General features: G+C 42.1%; 1 protein-coding gene across 3 annotated transcripts in view; it reads right to left on the minus strand.

The window, feature by feature from the left end:
* Positions 1-26,686, minus strand: part of LOC147726109 (uncharacterized) — a 263,025-nt gene that overhangs the window by 44,444 nt on the left and 191,895 nt on the right. For all 3 annotated transcript variants that reach the window (XM_086960215.1, XM_086960214.1, XM_086960216.1), the window contains one exon: positions 5,291-5,343. In XM_086960215.1, coding sequence (XP_086816341.1) covers positions 5,291-5,343 — 53 coding nt within the window. The remainder of the gene's footprint in view (positions 1-5,290; positions 5,344-26,686) is intronic.

Genomic DNA, 26,686 nt, shown 5'->3' on the forward strand with positions numbered 1-26,686 from the left:
ATGCTAGGTGAAAAGTTGATTCACAATGTCAAAGTCAAAGTCGAAATTTTTATTGTGTGATTAATTAAAATCATTACAACCCCCCCTAAATAAAGAAATAAAAAAGCTGCATAGAGGAATGTCATTATCGTACAATAAAAATGATCAATGTACATCACTGTTTTATATTACAAAAGGTGCATGGCAACAAAAATCAATTATTAAAATTATTGTTTGAACAATTTTAAAACTCAAGTAGCAGATTTAAACATGATGTACCCCTTGAGAGGTAATGGAGAAATGAACTTATATCTACTCTACGTCAGCTTGCAATAGGAGAGTATTGACAAGGTTCATGAATTTAACTCCTCGGCATGCCAGGATACACGACGAGCCCTCCAGCCAGCGTATCACTGTTTGCCTGCTGTACCGAATATTCAATTCTTTAAAAATAGATTTCAAATATTGTCTCCTTTGGACTTGAATGGCTGGACAGGCGCATAGTAAATGGATTAGGGTTTCATTTTTTAATCCACTTAGTCGACAGGATTCTAAATTAAAAGCTGGTTTCCATGAGGGGTATAGGTCCTTAGAATCATGCACGCCCATTCTAAACTTTATGAAGCACATTTTTAAGTAGGAGCTAAAATGGGCGGATAGATAAGCTTGCAGCTTTGAAAACCTATACGAATTTATAACTGTCCACCCATGCCGCCTCTTGGTAAGCGCCATTTTGTCCTCCAGTAAAGATTTCTTTTTGGCTGCGATGTGGATTGTTTTGACAAAAGTTCCTCTTTCCATCCCTTTGTCCCATATTGATTGTAGATCCAACTTGACCAGAGAGTTGCTCAGGAAGCTACCCCAGGAATTTGGCGTTTCAAGCTCCCTCTGAGACTTGATTTCGTCCCAGCATAGGCTGTTCAAAGTGTCCGGGTCAGAGGAGCGGAATGTGTCACATAGTTTTATAAAGGTGCTCATTCCCCTGTACTTCTGATGCTGGAGGCCGAATTCCAGTCTGACCTGGGCGGGCGAGGCACATTTCGGCAGATCGAAAACAGCTTTGTAAATTTTTGACTACAACTCATTCAGCAGATGCGAGTCTTTGCCGCACCAAGGAGCCAAACCATAAGACAAGCTGGGTTGGATTAGGGCGGCAATCACTTTTAACAGATGGGAATGGTTCGGGCAGTCCATTTTTTTACGGATCATTCTGTAAGCGTAAATCAATGATTGTGCTTTGGCTTTGAGTGCCAGTTTATGTTCTTTGTGAGTCGCACCCTGCCCAATTATTACGCCCAGATATTTCTATGAGCTGTTTTCTTCAACGTTAGCCCCTTTGACCATCAATTTGAACTTAAATTTTTTGCTGTCAACCAAGCGGACGATTTTTGTTTTTTCTTTGTTTAGCTCCAGCTGTTCCTTGTCCAAGTAGGCTACTAGATTATTTATTGATCTCTGTAACCCAACCGGGGTTTGACTCAGCAAGAATATATTGTGCGTTATTGTAAGATAGCAACTGGTTCGTTTGCCAGTTTCGGGGGATGACAGTCTGATTTTTCTATATATGGAGCAATGTCTGATAAAAACAGATTGAAAAGGCTGGGGGCAAGGATGCAGCCTTGTTTCAGGCCACTATGAGTGTAGATGCTTGTGGTGGTGCTCAACCCGTCACCTAGCTTGACTCTTGCCCAGGTGTCAGTATACAGAGAGATAATGAATGGCATTGAGCAATGTATTCAGCGCCGGGACACCTCCTCGTGAGGTAGCTGTTCGCGCTATACAAAACTCCGTATTATTTATTATTATTATTCGGCAGGCCCCATGCATTGAGTTTTTTCCATAGCTGACTCCTGCTCACTCTGTCAAATGCGGATTTGATGTCCACGAAACAGGCGAACAGGCGTAGTTTCCTTCTTTGTGCTTTTTCCGTTAAGAGTGCTATAGTGTCAAGGTTGGATATTGTGCCCATGCCTTGCCTGAATCCTGTCTGGAATTTTGGAATAATGTTATTTTCCTCCATCCAGCCTTGCAGCTGATTTAGCAGGCACGACGCATACAATTTTGCTTCAACATCTATCAGTGAGATTAGTCTATAGTTTCCTGGCTTACGGTGATCTCCCTTTTTGAATATGGGGTGGATGATAGTCCCTCTCCAGGAAGCCGGGATGTTGGACTGAATGTAAATCTCATTTAAGAGTGGGGTGAGGATGGAAGACCACAGCTCAGGATTATACTTAAAAATTGCATTTGGGATGCCGTTTGGCCAAGCCGCTCCCTCAACTTTTAGTTTCACTATAAGGCCGTTTAATTCCTTTGTGTTCGTCAGAGTGTTTGGCTCATTGATCTACAATGGTTACATACTGGTCTATTGTTGAGAGACAAGGATTATTTGGTCTTGTCTATTTTATTTGACAAGTTCTTAGGTGCTTCCCTTTCTTTTTAAATTAGATTGAGAGCGATGTGTGTTAGGTTTATGTAACAACTGAGGATTATTCTATACCTTTGATAGTTGAAATCACCTTGTCATGTCTCAGGTTTCTGTTACAAAGGAGTTCCTCTTGTGCCTTCACAAGTGGTATGCATTATCACTTGATCCCAAATCATTTCGTCCATATCCCTAAAAGTACATGAAATGGCCAACATCCCTAAGGTAGCATCATAAGATTCAATTGATTCACCAGGTACTTGGTATCAGTAATAAAAATTATATATTTCCATTTTTACACTCATATTTGTATCAAAGTAACTTTTCATTCTACTCTTTCCGTCTATAAAAGCGTCCCATTCTTGGTTCTCGTCCGCCTTTTCAACTGGCACAATGTGATCAAATAACCTCCTATACATCATGGTTTATTTCCTGGCTAGATTGTAATTAGTTGCAAAAAACACAGTTGATGGACAGAATGCAGAACAATGTCTTACATTCACCCCAGTTCAGAGATCTGGGGCTAAATCCATCGTTTTTTTGCACTCCACGCCACCCTAGGTCAGACAATGGGTATATGCAAATCAGCCTTGACCCTGTGCCTCATGGGAACAGTCCAGCCCGAACTACCTTTCCTAGACCAGAATCAAGCATCCAAGGACCGGTTTCTGGCTATCAGCGTTCTTCAGCCTGGATAGCTTGACTCCAGTGATGTGGAGAGCCTGGGACTCACGTCTGAGCATACCCAGCCCACTCGGGGAGAAAATTGCAAAAAACACAGTTGATGGACAGAATGCAGAACAATGACTTACATTCACCCCAGTACAAAGATCTGGGCCTAAATACATTGTTTCTTTGCACTCCACACCACCCTAGGTCAGACAATGGCTATATGCAAATCAGCCTTGACCCTGTGCCTCATGGGAACAGTCCAGCCCGAACTACCAAGCCATGTCTTTCCTAGACCGGAATCAAGCATCCAAGGACCGGTTTCTGGCTATCAGCGTTCTTCAGCCTGGATAGCTTGACTCCAGTGATGTGGAGAGCCTGGGACTCACGTCTGAACATACCCAGCCCACTCGGGGAGAAAATTGCAAAAAACACAGTTGATGGACAGAATGCAGAACAATGACTTACATTCACCCCAGTACAAAGATCTGGGCCTAAATACATTGTTTCTTTGCACTCCACACCACCCTAGGTCAGACAATGGCTATATGCAAATCAGCCTTGACCCTGTGCCTCATGGGAACAGTCCAGCCCGAACTACCAAGCCATGTCTTTCCTAGACCGGAATCAAGCATCCAAGGACCGGTTTCTGGCTATCAGCCTTCTTCAGCCTGGATAGCTTGACTCCAGTGATGTGGAGAGCCTAGGACTTACGTCTGAGCATACCCAGCCCACTCGGGGTGAAAATTGCAAAAAATACAGTTGATGGACAGAATGCAGAACAATGTCTTACATTCACCCCAGTACAAAGATCTGGAGCTAAATCCATCGTTTCTTTGCACTCCACACCACCCTAGGTCAGACAATGGCTATATGCAAATCAGCCTTGACCCTGTGCCTCATGGGAACAGTCCAGCCCGAACTACCAAGCCATGTCTTTCCTGAGCCAGTGCAGGGGGAAAGGACAGGAATGCACGAGACTAGATACATATAGTGCATTTGATGTAGGGCAGCACAGCTAGGTGAGTTGCTGTGCTGCCCTACTCCAATTTCCCATAAGACAGAGCAAAACGTTAAAAGTAACTGCCTGATGACAGGATTTCAGTGGCTGTGAAATTGAGTTTGCCCGCTTGGAGCTTTCCCTGCCAAAACCAGACTTCGGTGGGATCTCATTCAAAGGCTATTAATCTATGAGAGGAATTGCCAGATCCAACCTTGCCCAACTGGATGTTTTTAACTTCATTTCAGAGATGAAATCTGAAAATAAAACCTTTTACTGACACAACTTGCTTGGGCAAGGTTGGCCTGAATTTGTGCCTTTTTCTTCATCATCTGACTTTAGATAGTTTCTACCTTTTCCTGCCGCTCCCATGTCACGTTTTGCTCTAAAAGGTTGGAAAAGCATACCTCTGGCTCTGCTTTTGGGTTTCAATACTTTTTGTGTAATTTCTTAAATTAAGATTACCTCTATGGTTAAAAATTGATTGTGGGGATTTTTTTGTGTTGTGTTTAGACATTTGAATTGTTTTAGTACTGCCAAATATGTGTCTGCCAAAACTAGCTAGCATGATGGAGCTCAGGTTCATTCATGGAACTTGTGTGCGGGAAAATATTTTATACTTTATACTTGGGAAGAGCTCACAACCTCCCCAATTAATAAACCATTTTCTTATGATTTAGTGTATGTGTTAATCTCTGATTTACTTATATTTTTGTTATTTGGAAATCTTCAGTAGACTATGTCTATGACTATGTCTATTGAACTGTTATTCAAATTATTATAATTCTGCTTTTTCCAGGTTTATTAGCTTTGATACACTTAACATATTAATATTATAGTTATGGTTATTATTATATTAGTTTTATTGTTATAATGATTATTATTAATATTGTGATTATTATTATAGTCTTATTATCCTCTAATGCTCCTTTCTCCCTCTACCGCTCACCTTTTGATTTCTATTCAATGATTGTTTAGTTCCTTACTTTCTCACGTTACGTTAAGGTTAGTTATATTTCTACCAAGGTAATGAACTTTTGGCTCTTTTTTATGTATCAAATAGTTTAAATATTTTCTAATATTGTTAATAGTCTTGAAGATGAAATGCCTTTTGTAACCTTTTTGACATATGCATGAGCCACATGTTCGGCTCAATAAAGCTTTGAAACTATACACTAATTTTATAAAAAAAAACATTAACCAGTGATCTAACTTACCCTGTCAGGTGGCTGCCTGGTCCCATTGTTCGGTGAGAAGCTTCCAACAAAGGCTGAAAAACAAGAAGTTATTTCAAATCAGTGACAGAGAATCTAAGACTTAATAAAACAGTTGGCTAATGACGACTGGACTAGGTCAGTGACGGGTGCTACTGGGCAGCCAGCTCTGATACAGGCACTGCAGCAGAAGGACAAAAAAACACAGTGATATTTAATTCCAAAATGTTATCAGGACTTCAGAGCAAACATACCACCATGGACCAACAGCTCTGCCTCTTCCCCAGGCCACAGACCAGCAAACATGGGCCAGCTTGCTAAAGCTGACAAACCACTGAAGGATGGTACTTTCTTCTTGTCATAGGCGCAGAAAGGTGACACTTTGTGAACTAGTTGAAGAGGATATATGCAAAATATATTTAGCAGATATATACTCGCATAATACATGTGCATGTTATTTGATAGGGGCTCCTCTGACAGAACACAGCTGTTTAACAGATCTCTGGAGGGTGCCCAACCCAAGGAGGTGCATTTATCAAATTAAAACTACTGCTGGAATGGACAAGTTCATTGTGCAAAGCAAATGTTGCAATATTAAACATGGAAGCTACAGAAATGATGAACATAGATTTATAACGAGGAGTAACCAAGAGCCAAATTAGAGACATCTGTAGAGGTTCAGGAAATGATGTAAGACAAGGTGTAAAGTATTAAAGAATATTTTTCTTTGAATTATTGTATATATCTGTATTCTTAATAATCATAGTTTTACAGTACTAGTATGCACAAAATCAAAACTTACAAAAATGACAGATGGATGGAGATGATCTTTTCAGTTGGCCTATAAATGTCTATATGCCAAATAAAAAAAATTGCTAAAATATAATATTAAAGGTTTATAGAAGAGGTAGGATGTAATATGAACATATTCAACATACAGTATAACTATAGTCAATACTGTTGCTCAAGCATAGCACACAGTCTGTTCGTGTTATCGTGAATTAATGATTGAATAAATGACTGAATGAATTAATGACATTATATTTGTAATTAGTATTAATACACTAAGGAGTCTAGCAATTGTCTGCCCCTTTAGCCCAGAGAGAATAAAACATATCTGAAGGTTACGGTTTTAGCTGGAACAACCAGATTTTAACGCTTTTTCTTCAGAGTTGATGGTTTATATTATTTTTAATGTCCAGAGAAAGGGTGTTCCAAAGTTTAGCTGCTAGGAATGAAAGAGATGTGCCTCTTTGGTTAGTCAGGTGTCAGTTATTGATAGATTATACAGGTTTGTAGGTCTTAGGTGGCACGTGGGAAAACCCCACACAGTTTATCCAGGTCTTTCCCTTGTGATGGGCTTTATGGACAATACATAGGACCTTCAGCCTGGATGTCTTGTGCATAAGCAGCCAGTGCGGGATCTTCAGAATGAATGAAATAGAAGAGTACAGGCCTGTTAGAAACTGGACTTCTTTGCAGACGCCCCCTCACTTTTTGCCCCATTTTAGACTGCCAGATGCTCTTTTTTGACTCTGATAGTGCACTGGGAGTGCTAGCCGGGCCCCAGTGCTTGTGGGATTTTCCCCTAAAAGTGATGCTAAATTGGTACACCCAATTGGTAAGGTATTTTGCCCCCGTATAAGTCGCTAGTAGATGGTACAAAGGGTACCCAGGGCAAGGGTGGTAAAGGTATCACCAGGGATGTAGCACTGTATTGTGCCACCCTGGTTGAACCAGATAAAGGAATGTCTACAGAGCTGCCATTGCCCCCCAGCACAAGCAGCCTGTCTGCTCGAGAGGGACTCTACACACACAACAGGCGCTGCAGAGACACACTACTGCCTTAATGTAATTAAATCACTCCTAAGGTTGTCCTCCTAAGCCCAGGAGTTAGAGTGCATTATATTAAAGGTGTGGATATATATATATATATATATATATATATATATATATATATATATATATATATATATATATATATATATATATATATATATATATATATTCACTGAAAAAACCATAGGTTATAGACCATATATAGTTAGGAATTAACATTTACAAAACCTTGAAAATTCACTGAAAAAACCATAGGTTATAGACCATATATAGTTATGAATTCGCATTTACAAAACCTTATTTTACTCACACAAAACCATTGAAATTCCATATATAGTTAGTTGCACTAACTATATATCGCGCACCCGCAATCCACTGCTGATGATGTCACATATTACATCATTCATGACATGGTCAGTGACATCACTGATGACATCACTGATGACATCTCAAATGACATCACTGATGACATCTCAAATGACATCACTGATGACATCTCATTTGACATTAATGATCACATCACTGATGATATCATTCATGTGATAATACGATGAACCTCTTCAGACTCTAATATAACCTTAGATACAATCAGTGTAAACAGACACTCACAGACTGTCACTCATCCATGGAGTTACTCACACACCTAGTCAGTCATGCAAAGAATCAATCACACCTCCATTTCCTCAACTATACAGTTATACAAACTTTACTTATTCAAACATATACTAACACATATTTACTCTCTTATACAATCCCTGATACAAGTTCACAATGATCCATACAGCCACTCACACATTCACTGGCTCTTATGCACAGTTATTTATATATGTCAACTCTCACATGTACTGTGTTTTACATATGTACTTAATTTGACATGTAGCACTGAGATATACATTCACTCACCAATACACTCATGCACACAGTCAACCGCCCATACAGCTGTTTCCACATGCACTTTTGAAACCATACATCTAGTGAATCAACTGCTCACACATCTATGCACAGAGTCATACACCTCCCAGCCACCCACACACACACTCAGTCTCCCCTACAAATACTTGGGCAACCAATCAATAACACATATAGTTACTCATATAGCTACTTATCAACACATGCAACAGTTTACAGAACAACAGACATAATGATGCACAAATTAAGACAGTTTAGTCACTAACCCATGCACTCAGTGAGACACATTTAATCACTCACTCATACAGTCAGTCATGCACCTACTAAATCCTTCATCCAAACACTTATACATCCACTCATTCTTCAATATGTAAGACATATTTTAACTTTACAGAAACATACAGTCACTGGATGTTGTCATCAGTGATGTCATCAGTGATGTCATTTGAGATGTCATCAGTGATGTCATCAGTGATGTCACTGACCATGTCATGAATGATGTAATATGTGACATCATCAGCAGTGGATTGCGGGTGCGCGATATATAGTTAGTGCAACTAACTATATATGGAATTTCAATGGTTTTGTGTGAGTAAAATAAGGTTTTGTAAATGCGAATTCATAACTATATATGGTCTATAACCTATGGTTTTTTCAGTGAATTTTCAAGGTTTTGTAAATGCTAATTCCTAACTATATATGGTCTATAACCTATGGTTTTTTCAGTGAATTTTCAAGGTTTTGTAAATGCTAATTCCTAACTATATATGGTCTATAGCCTATGGTTTTTTCAGTGAATATATATATATATATATATATACATACATATATAAACATATATCATCTGTATATCTATATAAATACAAACATAAATGCATGCATACATATACTTATATGCATACAGATGCATGTTATTTACATGAAAGTTGAAAAAACACTAATAAAAGCAAAGCTAAAAAGCCACCTCATTACAAACAGAATGGCTTTAACTTAAACGAGGGCGAGATCTATTGCACTTTCAATGCTTGTTTACTTTGGTTCCATCAAGAAGGCATTCAGATGTGTCACACATTTGCCATAAATTCTGAATGTTAGCACTCTAGTTGCACATTAGATCACTGTAGTAAAGCTACTGCTCACCAGGGACGTCTGCTACTGGTATTCAAAGTGCATGTTTCAGTCTGCATGTCAGAATTTTTTTAATGAACTAGAAGAGGATTTGAAAAGTCACTCAAAATGATCCCTAATTTTTCTTTCTGAAGCACTTATCATACTTTCTATGGCAAAATTAACCCCCTCATGTTGTTCCTTTTTAAATTGAGTGTTTTCACACTTACCACTTTATTCCAATCAAGATGGCTTCTGGTGTGCCATACTTTTGTCATAAGTAAAACTGTTAGCGCTCTAGTTGTTCTTTAGAACACTCTGGGACATTCTGTCATTGGGCTATACTTGGGGTACATCTGGGTGATATTTGGGCTACATTTAGGCTCTTTTGTCTCTGGTGGCCATCTTGGGAGACTGTATGTCAGAATTTTTTAATGAAATTGAAGAGGGTTTGAGAAGTCACTCAAAATGTGCCCTAATTTTTCTTTCTGCAGCACTAATCATAATTCATATGGCCAAATATACCCCCTCATTTTGTTCCTTTTTAAATTAAATGTTTTAAGAGTTACCACTTTATTCCAAACAAGAGGGCTTCAGGTGTGCCATACCTTTGTAATAAGTAGGACTGTTAGCGCTCTAGTTGTTCTTTAGAACACTCTGGGACATTCTGTCATTGGGCTATACTTGGGCTACATCTGGGTGATATTTGGGCTACATTTGGGCTCTTTTGTCTCTGGTGGCCATTTTGGGAGACTGCATGTCAGAATTTTTTTATGAAATAGAAGAGGATTTGAAAAGTCACTCAAAATGTGCCCTAATTTTTCTTTCTGCAGCACTAATGATACCTTCTATTGCATAATATACCCCTGATTTTGTTCCTTTTTAAATTAAATGTTTTAAGAGTTACCACTTTATTCCCATCACGATGGCTCCAGGTGTGCTATACCTTTGTAATAAGTAGGACTGTTAGCGCTCTAGTTGTTCTTTAGAACACTCTGGGACATTCTGTCATTGGGCTATACTTGGGCTACATCTGGGTGATATTTGGGCTACATTTGGGCTCTTTTGTCTCTGGTGGCCATTTTGGGAGACTGCATGTCAGAATGTTTTAATGAAATAGAAAAGGATTTGAGAAGTCACTCAAAATGTGCCCTAATTTTTCATTCTGCAGCACTAATCATACTTTCTATGGCAAAATATACCCCCTCATGTTGTTTCTTTTTAAATTAAATGTTTTAAGAGTTACCACTTTATTCCAATCAAGATGGCTTCAGGTGTGCCATACCTTTGTAATAAGTAGGACTGTTAGCGCTCTAGTTGTTCTTTAGAACACTCTGGGACATTCTGTCATTGGGCTATACTTGGGCTACATCTGGGTGATATTTGGGCTACATTTGGGCTCTTTTGTCTCTGGTGGCCATTTTGGGAGACTGCATGTCAAAAAAAATTTATGAAATAGAAGAGGATTTGAAAAGTCACTCAAAATGTGCCCTAATTTTTCTTTCTGCAGCACTAATAATACCTTCTATTGCATAATATACCCCCTCATTTTGTTCCTTTTTAAATTAAATGTTTTAAGAGTTACCACTTTATTCCCATCACGATGGCTCCAGGTGTGCTATACCTTTGTAATAAGTAGGACTGTTAGCGCTCTAGTTGTTCTTTAGAACACTCTGGGACATTCTGTCATTGGGCTATACTTGGGCTACATCTGGGTGATATTTGGGCTACATTTGGGCTCTTTTGTCTCTGGTGGCCATTTTGGGAGACTGCATGTCAGAATGTTTTAATGAAATAGAAAAGGGTTTGAGAAGTCACTCAAAATGTGCCCTAATTTTTCATTCTGCAGCACTAATCATACTTTCTATGGCAAAATATACCCCCTCATTTTGTTTCTTTTTAAATTAAATGTTTTAAGAGTTACCACTTTATTCCAATCAAGATGGCTTCAGGTGTGCCATACCTTTGTAATAAGTGGGACTGTTAGCGCTCTAGTTGTTCTTTAGAACACTCTGGGACATTCTGTCATTGGGCTATACTTGGGCTACATCTGGGTGATATTTGGGCTACATTTGGGCTCTTTTGTCTCTGGTGGCCATTTTGGGAGACTGCATGTCAGAATGTTTTAATGAAATAGAAAAGGATTTGAGAAGTCACTCAAAATGTGCCCTAATTTTTCATTCTGCAGCACTAATCTTACTTTCTATGGCAAAATATACCCCCTCATGTTGTTTCTTTTTAAATTAAATGTTTTAAGAGTTACCACTTTATTCCAATCAAGATGGCTTCAGGTGTGCCATACCTTTGTAATAAGTAGGACTGTTAGCGCTCTAGTTGTTCTTTAGAACACTCTGGGACATTCTGTCATTGGGCTATACTTGGGCTACATCTGGGTGATATTTGGGCTACATTTGGGCTCTTTTGTCTCTGGTGGCCATTTTGGGAGACTGCATGTCAAAAAAATTTTATGAAATAGAAGAGGATTTGAAAAGTCACTCAAAATGTGCCCTAATTTTTCTTTCTGCAGCACTAATAATACCTTCTATTGCATAATATACCCCCTCATTTTGTTCCTTTTTAAATTAAATGTTTTAAGAGTTACCACTTTATTCCCATCACGGTGGCTCCAGGTGTGCTATACCTTTGTAATAAGTAGGACTGTTAGCGCTCTAGTTGTTCTTTAGAACACTCTGGGACATTCTGTCATTGGGCTATACTTGGGCTACATCTGGGTGATATTTGGGCTACATTTGGGCTCTTTTGTCTCTGGTGGCCATTTTGGGAGACTGCATGTCAGAATGTTTTAATGAAATAGAAAAGGATTTGAGAAGTCACTCAAAATGTGCCCTAATTTTTCATTCTGCAGCACTAATCATACTTTCTATGGCAAAATATACCCCCTCATTTTGTTTCTTTTTAAATTAAATGTTTTAAGAGTTACCACTTTATTCCAATCAAGATGGCTTCAGGTGTGCCATACCTTTGTAATAAGTGGGACTGTTAGCGCTCTAGTTGTTCTTTAGAACACTCTGGGACATTCTGTCATTGGGCTATACTTGGGCTACATCTGGGTGATATTTGGGCTACATTTGGGCTCTTTTGTCTCTGGTGGCCATTTTGGGAGACTGCATGTCAGAATGTTTTAATGAAATAGAAAAGGATTTGAGAAGTCACTCAAAATGTGCCCTAATTTTTCATTCTGCAGCACTAATCATACTTTCTATGGCAAAATATACCCCCTCATGTTGTTTCTTTTTAAATTAAATGTTTTAAGAGTTACCACTTTATTCCAATCAAGATGGCTTCAGGTGTGCCATACCTTTGTAATAAGTAGGACTGTTAGCGCTCTAGTTGTTCTTTAGAACACTCTAGGAGGCTGCAGTAGAACACAAAGGAATCAACTGACAGTCTCTGTCCTTGTTGGATGTACATGTTTTACTGATAATGTCAGACTTCATTTTCACATGACTGAGAAAGATAATGTGAATTTACAGAAAATATGCTTTCAGTTTAGCTTATAGATCCCCTTCCAAACCACTGTGGGAAAATCATGAGATATTAGTTTTCTTTCAAACAATATTCATGATATCACAGCAGAAGGTTTTTTCACATGGTAAAATCACCTTAGAACCCACCACAATTCCTAAAACGAGTATGGTACCATCAACAAATGAATTATAATGTAACTAAAGTCCTAAAACCCTCTATTAACTACAATGCTTTTTAATGAGGTGCTATCATGTATATTGGTCCCAAGATGGCTGCCAACACTTCTTGGATGAAGTGCTGACAGCCAATCAGATCAGATGTGTGGTTAGGCTCCGCCCAGATATATATCTTTTTTTGAACCTAAATTACTCAAAATCCACTGGAGCACATATATTGAGACCTAGCAAAGGCACATCAGGCTAACAGTCCCTACAATTTTGCCAAGTTTCATGCAAATCCATTCAGCCGTTCGAGCTAAAAGTGAGGCCAACCGCCCTATGGAAATTAACATGGGAAAAACGTGTTTTGGGACCCCCCTTTTTTCTCGGCCCCCCCTTGATGAAACCCCCCTAAATTGTAGGGGGCTGCTCAGAAACAAAATGTTCCCTTTTCCTGAAAATTTCAGCCAATTCCGTCCACAAACGTCAAAGTTATTAGACATAGAATTTTCAAAAATCCCATAGAGAAAAAATCCTAACTATATATACCTACTGGCGACCGCCAGTAGGTAAATATATATATATATATATATACGTTCCTACACATATTTTCCTACAGTAACCCTGTTAAGCAAAGTTTTACTGTAAGTGACCGGCGGTCCATAGAGTAACATAGGCTGGCTACCGATGAAACTGGAGATAGCCACATCCATTATGGAACGACCGAATTGTGTTGTGTGTGGTGTCAAGCACCATGTTTTTTCACCCCAACACGATTCACTTGTTGAGGGTGAGCTGGCATGCACAGAGATGCCACCAGTACCATGGTGGGCTCCCCCAAGCCATTTTCCCCCAAGACAAGAGTCTGCCCTTCTGGGGAGATGTTCTAGCACTTCCTCAGGATGGATACAAATGCCTGGGCAGGAAGGAGGTCACACCTCCTCCCTCCTGGAACGCTAGTGTTTACAACTATTAAGGCAGTGAGTCTCACAGGCTTCGCCGCTCTTGATATGCAAAAGACTTGTCTGCCACTCGAGGACAAAACCCTTCCCACCCTGTCCAGTTCAACAGGATGGAAAATTAGCAGGAGGCGTACACCACCAAAAGGCAGGCACACCTTTAGGGTGGGCTTGGAGGTCTATACAGCCAAGAAAGGGTTCTGCCATGTTGGCAGACCCTGAAATTGATGACTCTGGGTTAGCAGCAGGGACCAGTAGCTCCTTGCCCACTGAACCTCACATACTTAATACCATCTGAACTGGGATTTGAGGTGCTTCCCTGGAATCAGAGCCTCAGGTCTGACTTTAAATTTGAGAAGAGACACAAAGAAGATGCCGTCACTGAAGACAGGACTTTGAACTCTCCCACAGCCCAGAGAGAGACCATACACTGAATCTGAGTGTTGACGTGTGTCCGTGGTGAAAATTCATTGCTCCCAGCTGAGGGACTTCAGTGGATGCCAGAAACCAAAGCAGACTCCCTTGGTTTGGTGGGACCAATCCCCTGCAAGATGCAGGAAAATCAGCGTCCTACATGACAAGAATTGCAACCTGTTGGGTCCGTCTAGAGTGAGCCCAAGGAGAAGTGCTGTCCTGCAAGTCTAGAGTAGTAGCCAAGCTTTCACCCAGTTTCAAGCCGCCACTCCACTCCTGTCGCCCTCCAGACACCAAAGTAACTGTGGACTATATTTACCACACCCAAGGCTTAATGATAGTGAGTCAGCTGATCGATTCCTTGAAGAACATCTCCAGACCGACAGCACCTTACAGCAACAGTGATCCATGTTTGTAACAACCCCACTGGTTTGTTCCTGCATCCTGAATTTGGTGTTGTTGAGTGTGTAGCAAATCATCTTTGGCACAACCTGCCCAGGTGAGCTGCCAGCTACCTCTGCACCTGGAGCTGCCGAGCAAGGTAAAATAAATCCAGCCATTGAAACCAGATCCTAGGACCCCAAAGGCCTCCACTCCCCGTGAGTAGAGTAGAACTCCATCTCCAAGTGTTGTTTTGTCAAGTGCTGCAAGTTTCACAGCTCCTGCGGATCCCACCCTGTACCAAGAACAGACAAGTCACCTCTACACCCAGACTCCCTGGGCCACGGTAACAAAGTGATGACTGTAGGAACTTGGTCTAGAGACCAACATGACCATATCCACAAGAAGGTTCGTTTGAAATCACCCTGCATGTGACCTGTGCTTTTTCAAATTGAATTCAATGGGACCAGTTAAACTCTTTTAATTCCGGTTGCATGTAGGATACAAAGTTCATTTTTGTGCCAATATTTTTATAAATATACACTCTATTTTTATAAATTGGTGTGAGATTTCTTTTGAGTCTTTCACTTACTTATTTGTCGGAATTTGGTTCGGTGAAATGCTCAACACAAAACATGTTCCTCTCGAGCATGCCTGACTGCTCAAGCTACACTACCAAAACCAAGCTAAGGCTGTTAAGTGCAAACCGGATGTCAACTTTTGTATATTGTGGTAGTATTGCACGATAACATCCCCCAGACAGGTCATATAATACGTCCACCTTGCAACAATGCCGCATCATTTAGTACAACCACTAGCCTTCAGCCGTGAGATTGGTTAGCAGCAAGAAGAAAAGAGTTGAAGTACTGTAACCAAAAGGACATTAAGGCCTGCATGGCCACTTCACAAGATGAAGCAGGAATTAGCAGAAAGATTTCCCTAAGTGTACACAAAATAAAGAGGTATGCAGCTACAACTTGGTTACTCCGAGTGGTAAATGAAAGTTGGTTATGAAATGTAACTTCCAGATTTCTGGTGGAGCTGACTGGTAGGTGAATGATGCTCTCTAGGAGCTAACCAGACAGTGTCTGCCCTCTGTCTTGTCTCCATTCAGCTAATTGCAGTTGGAGGTCCAGCGGGTGACCTCACATGCATAGTGGCATATTTAGAAGCCCCTTGCACCGCTGTTGCGTCACTGCTTGTGAGGCAATGGTAGACCAAACCACCAAATCATATTTATGAGGCCACACAAAGCACTCTGCAAGCTTTGAATGGCCTCATAGATATGGAGTAAGACAAGCAGCACAGATAACTTTGTTGCCTTACTCTGTGGTAGGGAGGCATTCTATGCACTCATGGATTTTGACGCACCCAAGGATTTTGAAGTAGCCCCAGATTTGCTAGACTTTATTTCTCCTCATTTTCCATCTTTCTATCTGTGTTGGATTCTGATGCGCACATAGAAACAGGAAAAAGCCTTCCAGGATTGTTTTTGTGCTGAATGGTCCCTTTCTTTTGCAGGGATTCTGCACAAACACAGAACTATACGCAGGATTATGGAACCTTGGTGTACAGGGACTGAGTCTTCCTACCACCTTAGTGCCTACAAGCCCAGGACCGACTAGCTATGCTTGCTCTCCTACTCACTCACAGAAAAGCAAATGATTAGACACCCCAGATCACAACACTACAGATCTCTCAGTAATCGTGGTAACAAGATACACCCTTTCACTCACACTCTTGTACTCGTCCACAATGTGATCTGACAGGGGCACGAAACAGTTTCAAATATTTATTTTCACTAACCTGCCCTAGCATGCAGTATACATGCAATGGCAAGCAGGAAAATGCATATTGCAAATATAGTCTGCATAGCAGCTAGTCCATAATTCATGAAGAGACGTCATAAAAAGACAGTGGAGCCTATCCTTCCTCCCCTTGCTAAGAAGCAGTGTTTGTATATATTAGAAGTCATCCAGGCTTTGTTAGCAGACCCCATACCTTAGCCTATAGATGGTGTATCTACATCACAGGTGCTGTTTCATTTTTCTCCCTGGAAATGCCCCTCTCGGTTGTTACATCACACCCCAAGGAGGCAATAATTGAAATCGAACAAATTGCTTATGCATTTGGACAAGTTTCGGGGTTTTCCTTAAATAGGGATAAAACGATGGTAATTTGCACTGAAAATACACAATTTATAGATCCTAGGAGAGTAGAAAGTGCACTATACCTTGGAGTTCATATATCCTCCAAAATTGACGAGATTATCAAAATAAATTTTGACCCTCTTATACAAAAAATTACAACAGATCTAAAGCGGATAGATAGCATGCATCTGTAAATTATCGGAAGAGGTAATTTCCTTAAGATGAACATACTTCCCCGGGCTCTCTATCTGTTCCGGGCGATTCCATTGCTGGTGGATGATAAGATCATTAAGACCCTTCAATCTCAGATGATGAAGTTCGTATGGGGGTATGGGAAGATAAGGAGATCTATCCGCTTTCTTTCTCTCCCAGTTACAAGAGGAGGCCTCGCAATTCCTAATTTGGAATTTTACATGCCATACCGGACGCTTACAAGATTATCCGAAAAGACCGCACCATTCAAACAGGAGGTGGCATCGCCATCATCCACAGGAACACCATCAAAATCACAACCAGCTCTGACGACAATCTTGCAACCGCCGAACATCTCCACTTTCAGATCCACACTGACCCCAGGACCACACTTAGAGGCACCCTCATCTACAGGCCTCCAGGTACCCGCACTCAAGTCAGCGATGACATCACGGACTTCGTCAGCCCACATGCCCTCGCCTCCGAGAACTACATTCTTTTAGGAGACCTCAACTTCCACCTTGAAAACAAACACGACAGCAACACCACCACCCTTCTGGACAACCTAGCCAATCTCGGACTCAAACAACTTGTTGACACCCCCACCCACGCAGCCGGACACACGCTCAACCCTATCTTCACCTCCAGCAAGCACATCTCCTTCGACCGCACTACAGCTCTCCACTGGACGGATCACAGCTGTGTTCACTTCAGCTACAAAACAACCTTAACCGACAACCGTCCACAACCTATTCCTCGGAGAAACTGGAACAAAGTCACCTCCGACCAACTCCTCACATCACTCAACCAAAACCCCCCCACCCTCTCAATGGACCCAAACCAAGCGGCCACCAACCTCAAGCAATGGATCACCCATAGTGCTGACGAATTAGCACCCCTGAAAAAGCACCAGATGAAATCAACCAGCAAAAAGGCTCCCTGGTTCAATGACAAACTTAAAAAATCCAAGAAGCTATGCCGCACCCTGGAGAAAATATAGAGAAAAAACCCAACCTCCGACAACTTGGCCTCCCTCAAGACAGCCACCCGCAAACACCACCAACTGATTCGATCCGCCAAGAAATCAGCATTCAAGGATCGTCTCGACAACAACACCCATAACAGCAAGGAACTCTTCAACATCGTCAAAGAATTCACCAACCCCACCGCAGCATCTAACGACATCACTCCCTCACAAGTCCTCTGCGACGCGTTATCCTCCTTCTTCTACGACAAAATTGCCGACATCCACAACAGCTTCGAGAACTCTCCCAGCGATCAACCCTCCCCACCCCCCTCAGATCCTACTCCGCCAACTAACAACCTCAGCGCCTGGAACTCAATCACCACTGAAGACACCATTCGCCTCATGAACTCAATCCACTCTGGCTCACCTACCGACCCCTGCCCCCACCATATCTTCAACAAAGCTGACTCCATCATCGCACCCCATCTCCGTGATGTCATCAACTGCTCGTTCAACTCCGCCACCTTTCCAGAAAGCTGGAAACACGCCGAACTCAGCGCCCTTCTGAAGAAACCCACAGCAGACCCCTCTGAACTTAAAAACTACCGACCCATATCCCTCCTCCCATTCCCGGCCAAAGTCATCGAGAAAGCCGTCAACAGCCTGCTCGCCGCCTTCCTTGAATCCAACAACTCCCTTGATCAATCTCAATCCGGGTTTCGAGCCAAACACAGCACCGAAACCGCCCTCATTGCAGCAACCAACGACATCCGAACGCTCCTGGACAACGGAGAAACAGTGGCCCTCATCCTTCTCGACCTATCCGCCGCTTTCGACACAGTCTGCCACAGCACCCTTATACATCGCCTTAACAACATCGGCATACAAGGAAAAGCCTTGAACTGGATCATCTCATTCCTCGCTGGGAGAACTCAAAGAGTACGACTTCCCCCATTCTACTCAGAGGCCACCGAAGTCATCTGCGGCGTTCCACAAGGGTCATCACTCAGTCCCACCCTCTTCAACGTATACATGAGTCCTCTCGCCTCCATCGCGCGTCAACACAACCTCAACATCATCTCTTACGCCGACGACACCCAGTTAATCCTTTCCCTCACCAAAGACACCAACACCGCCAAAAGCAACCTTCACGAAGGCATCAAAGAAGTAGCAGAATGGATGAAACTTAGCCGCCTAAAACTCAACTCAGACAAAACGGAGGTGCTCATCCTAGGATCTTCCCCCTCAGCTTGGGACGACTCTTGGTGGCCTTCCGCGCTGGGCACAGCACCCACACCCACAGACCACGCACGTAACCTTAGCTTCATCCTAGACTCCTCTCTCTCGATGTCCAGACAAGTCAACGCAGTAACGTCCTACTGCTTCAGCGTACTTCGCACTCTCAAAAAAATCTTCAGCTAGATCCCCATCGAAACAAGAAAGACTGTCACCCACGCACTGGTCACGAGTCGACTGGATTATGGTAATACACTATACGCCGGAATCGCAGCAAAATTACAGAAAAAACTCCAGCGCATCCAAAACGCGTCAGCGAGACTCATATTAGACATCCCTCGCCAAGATCACATTACCGGAGATCTAAAAGACCTCCACTGGCTTCCCGTCAACAAAAGAATTACTTTTCGCCTTCTCATCCACGCACACAAAGCCCTCTACAATCTAGGACCCGAATGCCTCAACACTCGACTGTCCTTCTACAAACCCACCCGCCAACTAAGATCGTCCAATCAAGCACTCGCCGCAGTCCCGCGCATCCGAAAATCCACCATGGGTGGCCGATCCTTCTCCTTCCTGGCTGCCAAGACCTGGAACTCACTCCCCACCCACCTCCGCCTTACTCAGAACCACATCTCCTTCAGAAAAGAACTTAAAACCTGGCTATTCGACAAATATTGAACCCCTTCCCCTAGTGCCTTGAGACCCTCTGGGTGAGTAGTGCGCTATACAAATGCCCGAACTTGAACTTGATTTTGAAATCGTTGGGAAGTTTAACAGGGGAGAATTATATTCCCTCAATATTTGAGTTGATTATCGGGGATAGGGCGAGAGGTCTCCTAGTAAGGCAACTCGAACCCTCATACTTCAAAAAAGTCAAATTTAAGATTATATCGAGTGTGTGGGGTATTTGGAAGAAAATTAGAAGACAACTGAGTATTAACAAACACAATAAATATATTTCTTTATGGCACTCTACCTTATTACCACCATTAGTATACGATGTGATCACAAGGGCATGGGAAACTTGTGGAGTTTTGACTCTGGGCGATTTTTTATTGTCTTCTGCTGATCAAAGATTCCAACAGTTACTGCTCAAGTTTCATATTCCCAGTAATAGTGTATTTAAATATATTCAAATCAACACGATTTTAGAATTAAAAAGTGCAGATATTTCATTAGAGAATATTCCTCTGTTTGACTGCCTATTAAGACCATCAACCAGGATCGGCATGATCTATGATGTTCTAATTGACAGCCAACCAGACGATGTAGCTGTGACCGAGCAGGCTTGGTCTCGGAAATTAAATAATCCGGATGTTGATATCGATAAGGTACTCATAATGTCAACGAAATTGTTTATGTCTTCTAATTTAAAAGCACAGTTGTACAAGACTATGTATGATTTATATTTCACACCCGCCAAACTATACTCTTGGGGGAAAAGAGCCAACTCAGAATGTCCCCGATGCGGAAAAAACTCGGCACATCTAATCCACATGCTTTATGCGTGTGAAAAATTGTCGGACTTGAAAGAAATGATAATGAAATTCTGGCAGGAAGTGTTTAAACATCCAGTGGCCGAATCCCCTACCTTGTATATTTTGGGATATGATAATACACTCTCCATACCACTGAAGAGGAAATTCTGCTGTTCTTGGGGACAGCTGTGTATCGTATTATATTAGCAGCTCGTTGGAAAGACACTGATCCTCCTAACTTTCAGGTATGGATATCAAGACTTTTGGTTATCTACAACCAAGAGAAGGCGATCTTTGCTTGTAAAGGATTGAGGGCTAAAGCTCGGGGTATTAAGATTTGGAAACCTATCGAGAATTGGAGCAATGATTTCAGAATTGCTACCTAGATTCTGCATAACCTCTGTAAATATTAATGCGGCTTGCCCCGATTTTTCCTTGCTATATATATCAATCATTGTCTTTATTTTTTGTATTCTCTGCTTTCAACTTGTTGCTGACTAAAATGCTGTTTCTTTCTCTCATTAAAAATGTTTCTGCAATTTATGAACTGCCAAATAAAAAACTTTTAAAAAAACTAAAAAAAAAAAAGGAAATGCCCCTCTCCAAGTGTGTCTCACCGAATCTGTGTACCCCACTAAAAACCATAATACGCTGTCCAAACAACAGCTGCATATAACAAGGGGCATTGTTGTTGGACCTTGCACATAATGTTCAGTCAAAATCCCAGGAACATGCAGTGTGAACACAGTGATGAGTTCTCCTGTGTAAGCAGTCATTGAAATATTGCAAAAATAAAGACATGTAGTAATGTGCGCAAAAGCAGCAGGCAAACTGCAACATGCTCATGCTAAATTAGTGAAAAACAACAATTTCCCCACGGCCACATGACACTTTCTGCACAAAAACAATCCTGCATGCAATGCAGACACCCATGCACCATGATGCAGGGAAAAAGGACAGGAATGTGCTGTATGCCATATAAGTGGTGCATTCCTGCTCTTTGAATATGACCCAGGGCAGATAAGCAAGATGGCTCGCTGCGCTGCGATGCGCCAAATCCCCATAAATATGCCACATAATGTCTGCAGTTCACGTTAATGCTCCCAGGATCCTTGGTGATAGTGACGATTATCTGAGTGCCTGATTGTAAAGCCAATGGATCTCACCCGTGCTGTGGAAGGCAAAAAATGAATTGGAAGTCAGGTCATTGAACTTAACATTGACTAGGACAGAGTGTATTGACTTTAGAGCCTTACCTGATTCCGATACACAAGAAATGCTAACCGCATGTGATACTGTGTCAAAGGCTGCTGGAAGTCTAAAGGTTGAAAGGGTTCCCAGCCATCTTCTATTAGGGGACAGTCTGATGTCATCAGTAATCGCTTGCGGATGTTTTAATGCTGTGGCCAGTCTAGAACCGGACTGAGAGTATCTGATAGAGTTATTTGTTCTACAAATGGGGATAGTTCAACATTCATAGCCTTTTTGTAGGATTTTAGGCAGAGGCAAGAGAGATAGTGCCTTAAATTAGTAGGGTCGGAGGAGGTTTTCTTTTCCATAGAGGCTCCAGCAGGAGTTTTTAAAATTTTCAATTTTAGAGGTGTATTATGTAGTAGGCCACATTGATAGATTTAATTTGGAGCTTACAGTTCATCAATACCTTGCTTTTGTTTCATCATATATTTTTCTCCATTTTTGTTTTAGCCGTGTACACTGTCATTCAACAGTTCTAAATTCACTGGAGGACCCTTGCACAGAAGAATTCAATCCTTGGTGCCTAATAGCATCCATGGGACAATGGAATCCAGAAGGTAAGGAATCAGATATCAATGTCTTCTTTAAAGCACAAGATCTTCAAGTGCTTTGTTTAGATTACTGTGAGGGCTATAATATGTTTGAAGGGACCCACTGCATCATCAGGCCAGGCTGAAGGAGTGCTCTATTTGCCTCCAAATGATGATGGTTAAGAAAGATGGAGCCAAGGGTGCAACCTGCAAAGTGCGGGAAAGTCAACAAATGTGAAACCCTCAGCGCTAAATGAGTCGCTACAGGGCACTGAGAAATGGGATAAACAACCATTGAGACCTCTGAGACATGGAATAAGCAACCATTGGGATCACTGGGACAATAGATAAGCACCCATTGATATCACTGAGACATTGGATAAACAACCAGTGAGACCACTGAGACGTGGGATAAACAACCATTGAGACATGGCATAAACAACCATTGAGATCACTGAGACATGGGATAAACAACCATTGAGATCACTGAGACATGGGATAAACAACCATTGAGACTTGGGAAAAACAACCAGTGAGACCACTGAGACATGTGATAAACAACCATTGAGACCACTGAGACATGGGATAAACAACCATTGAGACATGGGGTAAACAACCATTGAGATCACTGAGACATGGGATAAACAACCATTGAGACCACTGAGACGTGGGATAAGCACCCATTGATATCACTGAGACATGGTATAAGCAACCAGTGAGACCATTGAGACGTGGGATAAACAACCATTGAGACATGAGATAAACAACCACTGAGATCACTGAGACATGGGATAAACAACCATTGAGACTTGGGATAAACAACCATTGAGATCACTGAGTCATGGGATAAACAATCATTGAGACCACTGAGACATGGGATAAACAACCATTGAGATCACTGAGACATGGGATAAACAACCATAGAGACATGGGGTTAACAACCATTGAGATCACTGAGGCATGGGATTAACAAACATTGAGACCACTGAGACGTGGGATAAACAACCATTGAGATCACTGAGACAATGGATAAGCACCCATTGATATAACTGAGACATGTGATAAACAACCATTGAGACTACTGAGACGTGGGATAAACAACTATTGAGACGTGGGATAAACAACCATTGAGATCACTGAGACATGGGATAAACAACCATTGAGATCACTGAGACATGGGATAAACAACCATTGAGACTTGGGAAAAACAACCAGTGAGACCACTGAAACATGGGATAAACAACCATTGAGATCACTGAGACATGGGATAAACAACCATTGAGACATGGGGTAAACAACCATTGAGATCACTGAGACATGGGATAAGCAACCATTGAGACCACTGAGACGTGGGATAAGCACCCATTGATATCACTGAGACATGGTATAAACAACCAGTGAGACCATTGAGACGTGGGATAAACAACCATTGAGACATGAGATAAACAACCACTGAGATCACTGAGACATGGGATAAACAACCATTGAGACTTGGGATAAACAACCATTGAGATCACTGAGTCATGGGATAAACAATCATTGAGACCACTGAGACATGGGATAAACAACCATTGAGATCACTGAGACATGGGATAAACAAACATTGAGACATGGGATAAACAATCATTGAGACCACTGAGACACGTGATAAACAACCATTGAGATCACTGAGACGTGGGATAAACAACCATAGAGACATGGGGTTAACAACCATTGAGATCACTGAGACATGGGATTAACAAACATTGAGACCACTGAGACGTGGGATAAACAACCATTGAGATCACTGTGACAATGGATAAGCACCCATTGATATAACTGAGACATGTGATAAACAACCATTGAGACTACTGAGACGTGGGATAAACAACTATTGAGACGTGGGATAAACAACCATTGAGATCACTGAGACATGGGATAAACAACCATTGAGATCACTGAGACATGGGATAAACAACCATTGAGACTTGGGAAAAACAACCAGTGAGACCACTGAAACATGGGATAAACAACCATTGAGATCACTGAGACATTGGATAAAAACAATTGAAACCACTGAGACATAAGGATAAACAACCATTGAGAGCACTGAGACAATGAATAGGCACCCATTGATATCACTGAGACATGGGATAAACAACCAGTGAGACCACTGAAACGTAGGATAAAAAACCATTGAGATGTGGGATAAACAACCATTGAGATCATTGAGACATGGGATAAACAACCAGTGAGACCACTGAGACGTAGGATAAAAAACCATTGAGATGTGGGATAAACAACCATTGAGATCATTGAGACATGGGATAAACAACCATTGAGATCACTGAGACATGGGATAAACAACCATTGAGACTTTGGAAAAACAACTAGTGAGACCACAGAGACATGGGATAAACAACCATTGAGACCACTGAGACGTGAGATAAGCACCCATGGATATCACTGAGACATGGGATAAACAACCAGTGAGACCACTGAGACGTAGGATAAACAACCATTGAGACATGAGATAAACAACCACTGAGATCACTGAGACATGCGATAAACAACCATTGAGACTTGGGATAAACAACCATTGAGATCACTGAGTCATGGGATAAACAATCATTGAGATCACTGAGACATGGGATAACCAACCATTGAGATCACTGAGACATGGGATAAACAAACATTGAGACATGGGATAAACAATCATTGAGACCACTGAGACACGTGGTAAACATCCATTGAGATCACTGAGATGTGGGATAAACAACCATTGAGACATGGGGTAAACAACCATTGAGATCACTGAGACATGGGATAAAGAAACATTGAGACCACTGAGACGTGGCATAAACAACCATTGAGATCACTGAGACATGATATAAACAACCATTGAGACCACTGAAACGTGGGATAAACAACCATTGAGACATGGGATAAACAACCATTGAGATCACTGAGACATGAGATAAACAACCAGTGAGATCACTGAGACGTGGGATAAACAACCATTGAGAGCACTGAGACTTGTGTTAAACATGGTTATGTTATGTTATGTTATGTTACAGTGCATTTTTATAGCGCACGGCTACTCTAAAAGAGTGTCCCGGCGCTTTCCACAGGCAACTTACAGTGTCAAATCAACATAACAAATAAGACAGAACCCCAGAGAAAAAAAGACGGAAAGAAAACCCACCTAAACAGAATGATTAAAAAGCCAAGTCTTCAAATTCTTCCTGAATTGAAGCAGGATGGGAGTGCTGCGGAGTGCCAATGGAAGCGCATTCCACAGCTGGGAGGCCTTAAGGCTAAAAGAACACCCCCCAATACGGGCCTTCCTCACGCGTGGGACCACCGCAGTGAACAGGGATTCTGAACGCAATGAACGAGCTGGGCGATAGAAAGCTATTCTTTTCTTCAGGTATCCTGCGCCTGAGCCAAACAGAGCCTTGTGCACCAGCGTCAAGGATTTAAAGACAATCCGCTTCCGGATAGGAAGCCAATGGAGCGTCTGCAGCAACACCGAAGCCCGTGCTCGTCTATGCAGACCAAAGATTGCCCGGGCTGCCGAGTTCTGTGCCACCTGCAGACGCTGAACCAAATAATCCGGGAGGCCTAAGAAAAGGGCGTTAGCGTAGTCTAGCCTGGATCCGATGAGCGCCTGCACCGTAATCCGGCTGTGCTCCTCAGACAGAAGGGGTAGAAACTTGCGGAGCATTCTGAGGATGCCGAAACAGGTGCCGGACAGGCCAAGGATGTGCGTTTTCAGAGAGAGTTTATTGTCAAGCTTAACACCCAAGTTCTTGGCAACCAAGGATGATTGTGCCGGAGGACACATGGCGGCCGGCCACCACTGCCGCCACTCGGGATCGAAGGCACAGCCGAAAAACAAAACCTCCGACTTGCTGGAGTTGGCCTTCAGACAGTTTTGCTGAAACCAGCTGAAGACCCTGTCCAGGCAGTCCCGGATTCTCTCCCCGTCAAATGTCTGATCTTTTTCACATGTGAAGAGGAGTTGTGTGTCATCAGCATAGGACACGATCTGGGCTCCGTAAGCCTCCACCTCGGCCGCCAGAGGGGACATAAAGATGTTAAATAATGTCGGGCTCAAGACCGAGCCCTGTGGAACCCCAACACCCAATGGCGGCATCTCGGCGGAGCTCTGGGAAACCCAGACCGTCTGGCGGCGGCCCTCCAGGAAAGATGTAAACCATCTGAGCACCGTCCCCCTTAGGCCGATGTCATAGAGCCTGGCAAGCAGCGCCTTATGGGGAACGGTGTCGAAGGCCGCCGGCAGGTCCAACATGACTAGCATGGCCTTGCCACCCCCATCCAAGGTCTCCCT

The sequence above is a fragment of the Lissotriton vulgaris genome, chromosome 3_1 (assembly GCF_964263255.1).
Source record: "Lissotriton vulgaris chromosome 3_1, aLisVul1.2, whole genome shotgun sequence".
NCBI classification, from domain to species: domain Eukaryota; kingdom Metazoa; phylum Chordata; class Amphibia; order Caudata; family Salamandridae; genus Lissotriton; species Lissotriton vulgaris.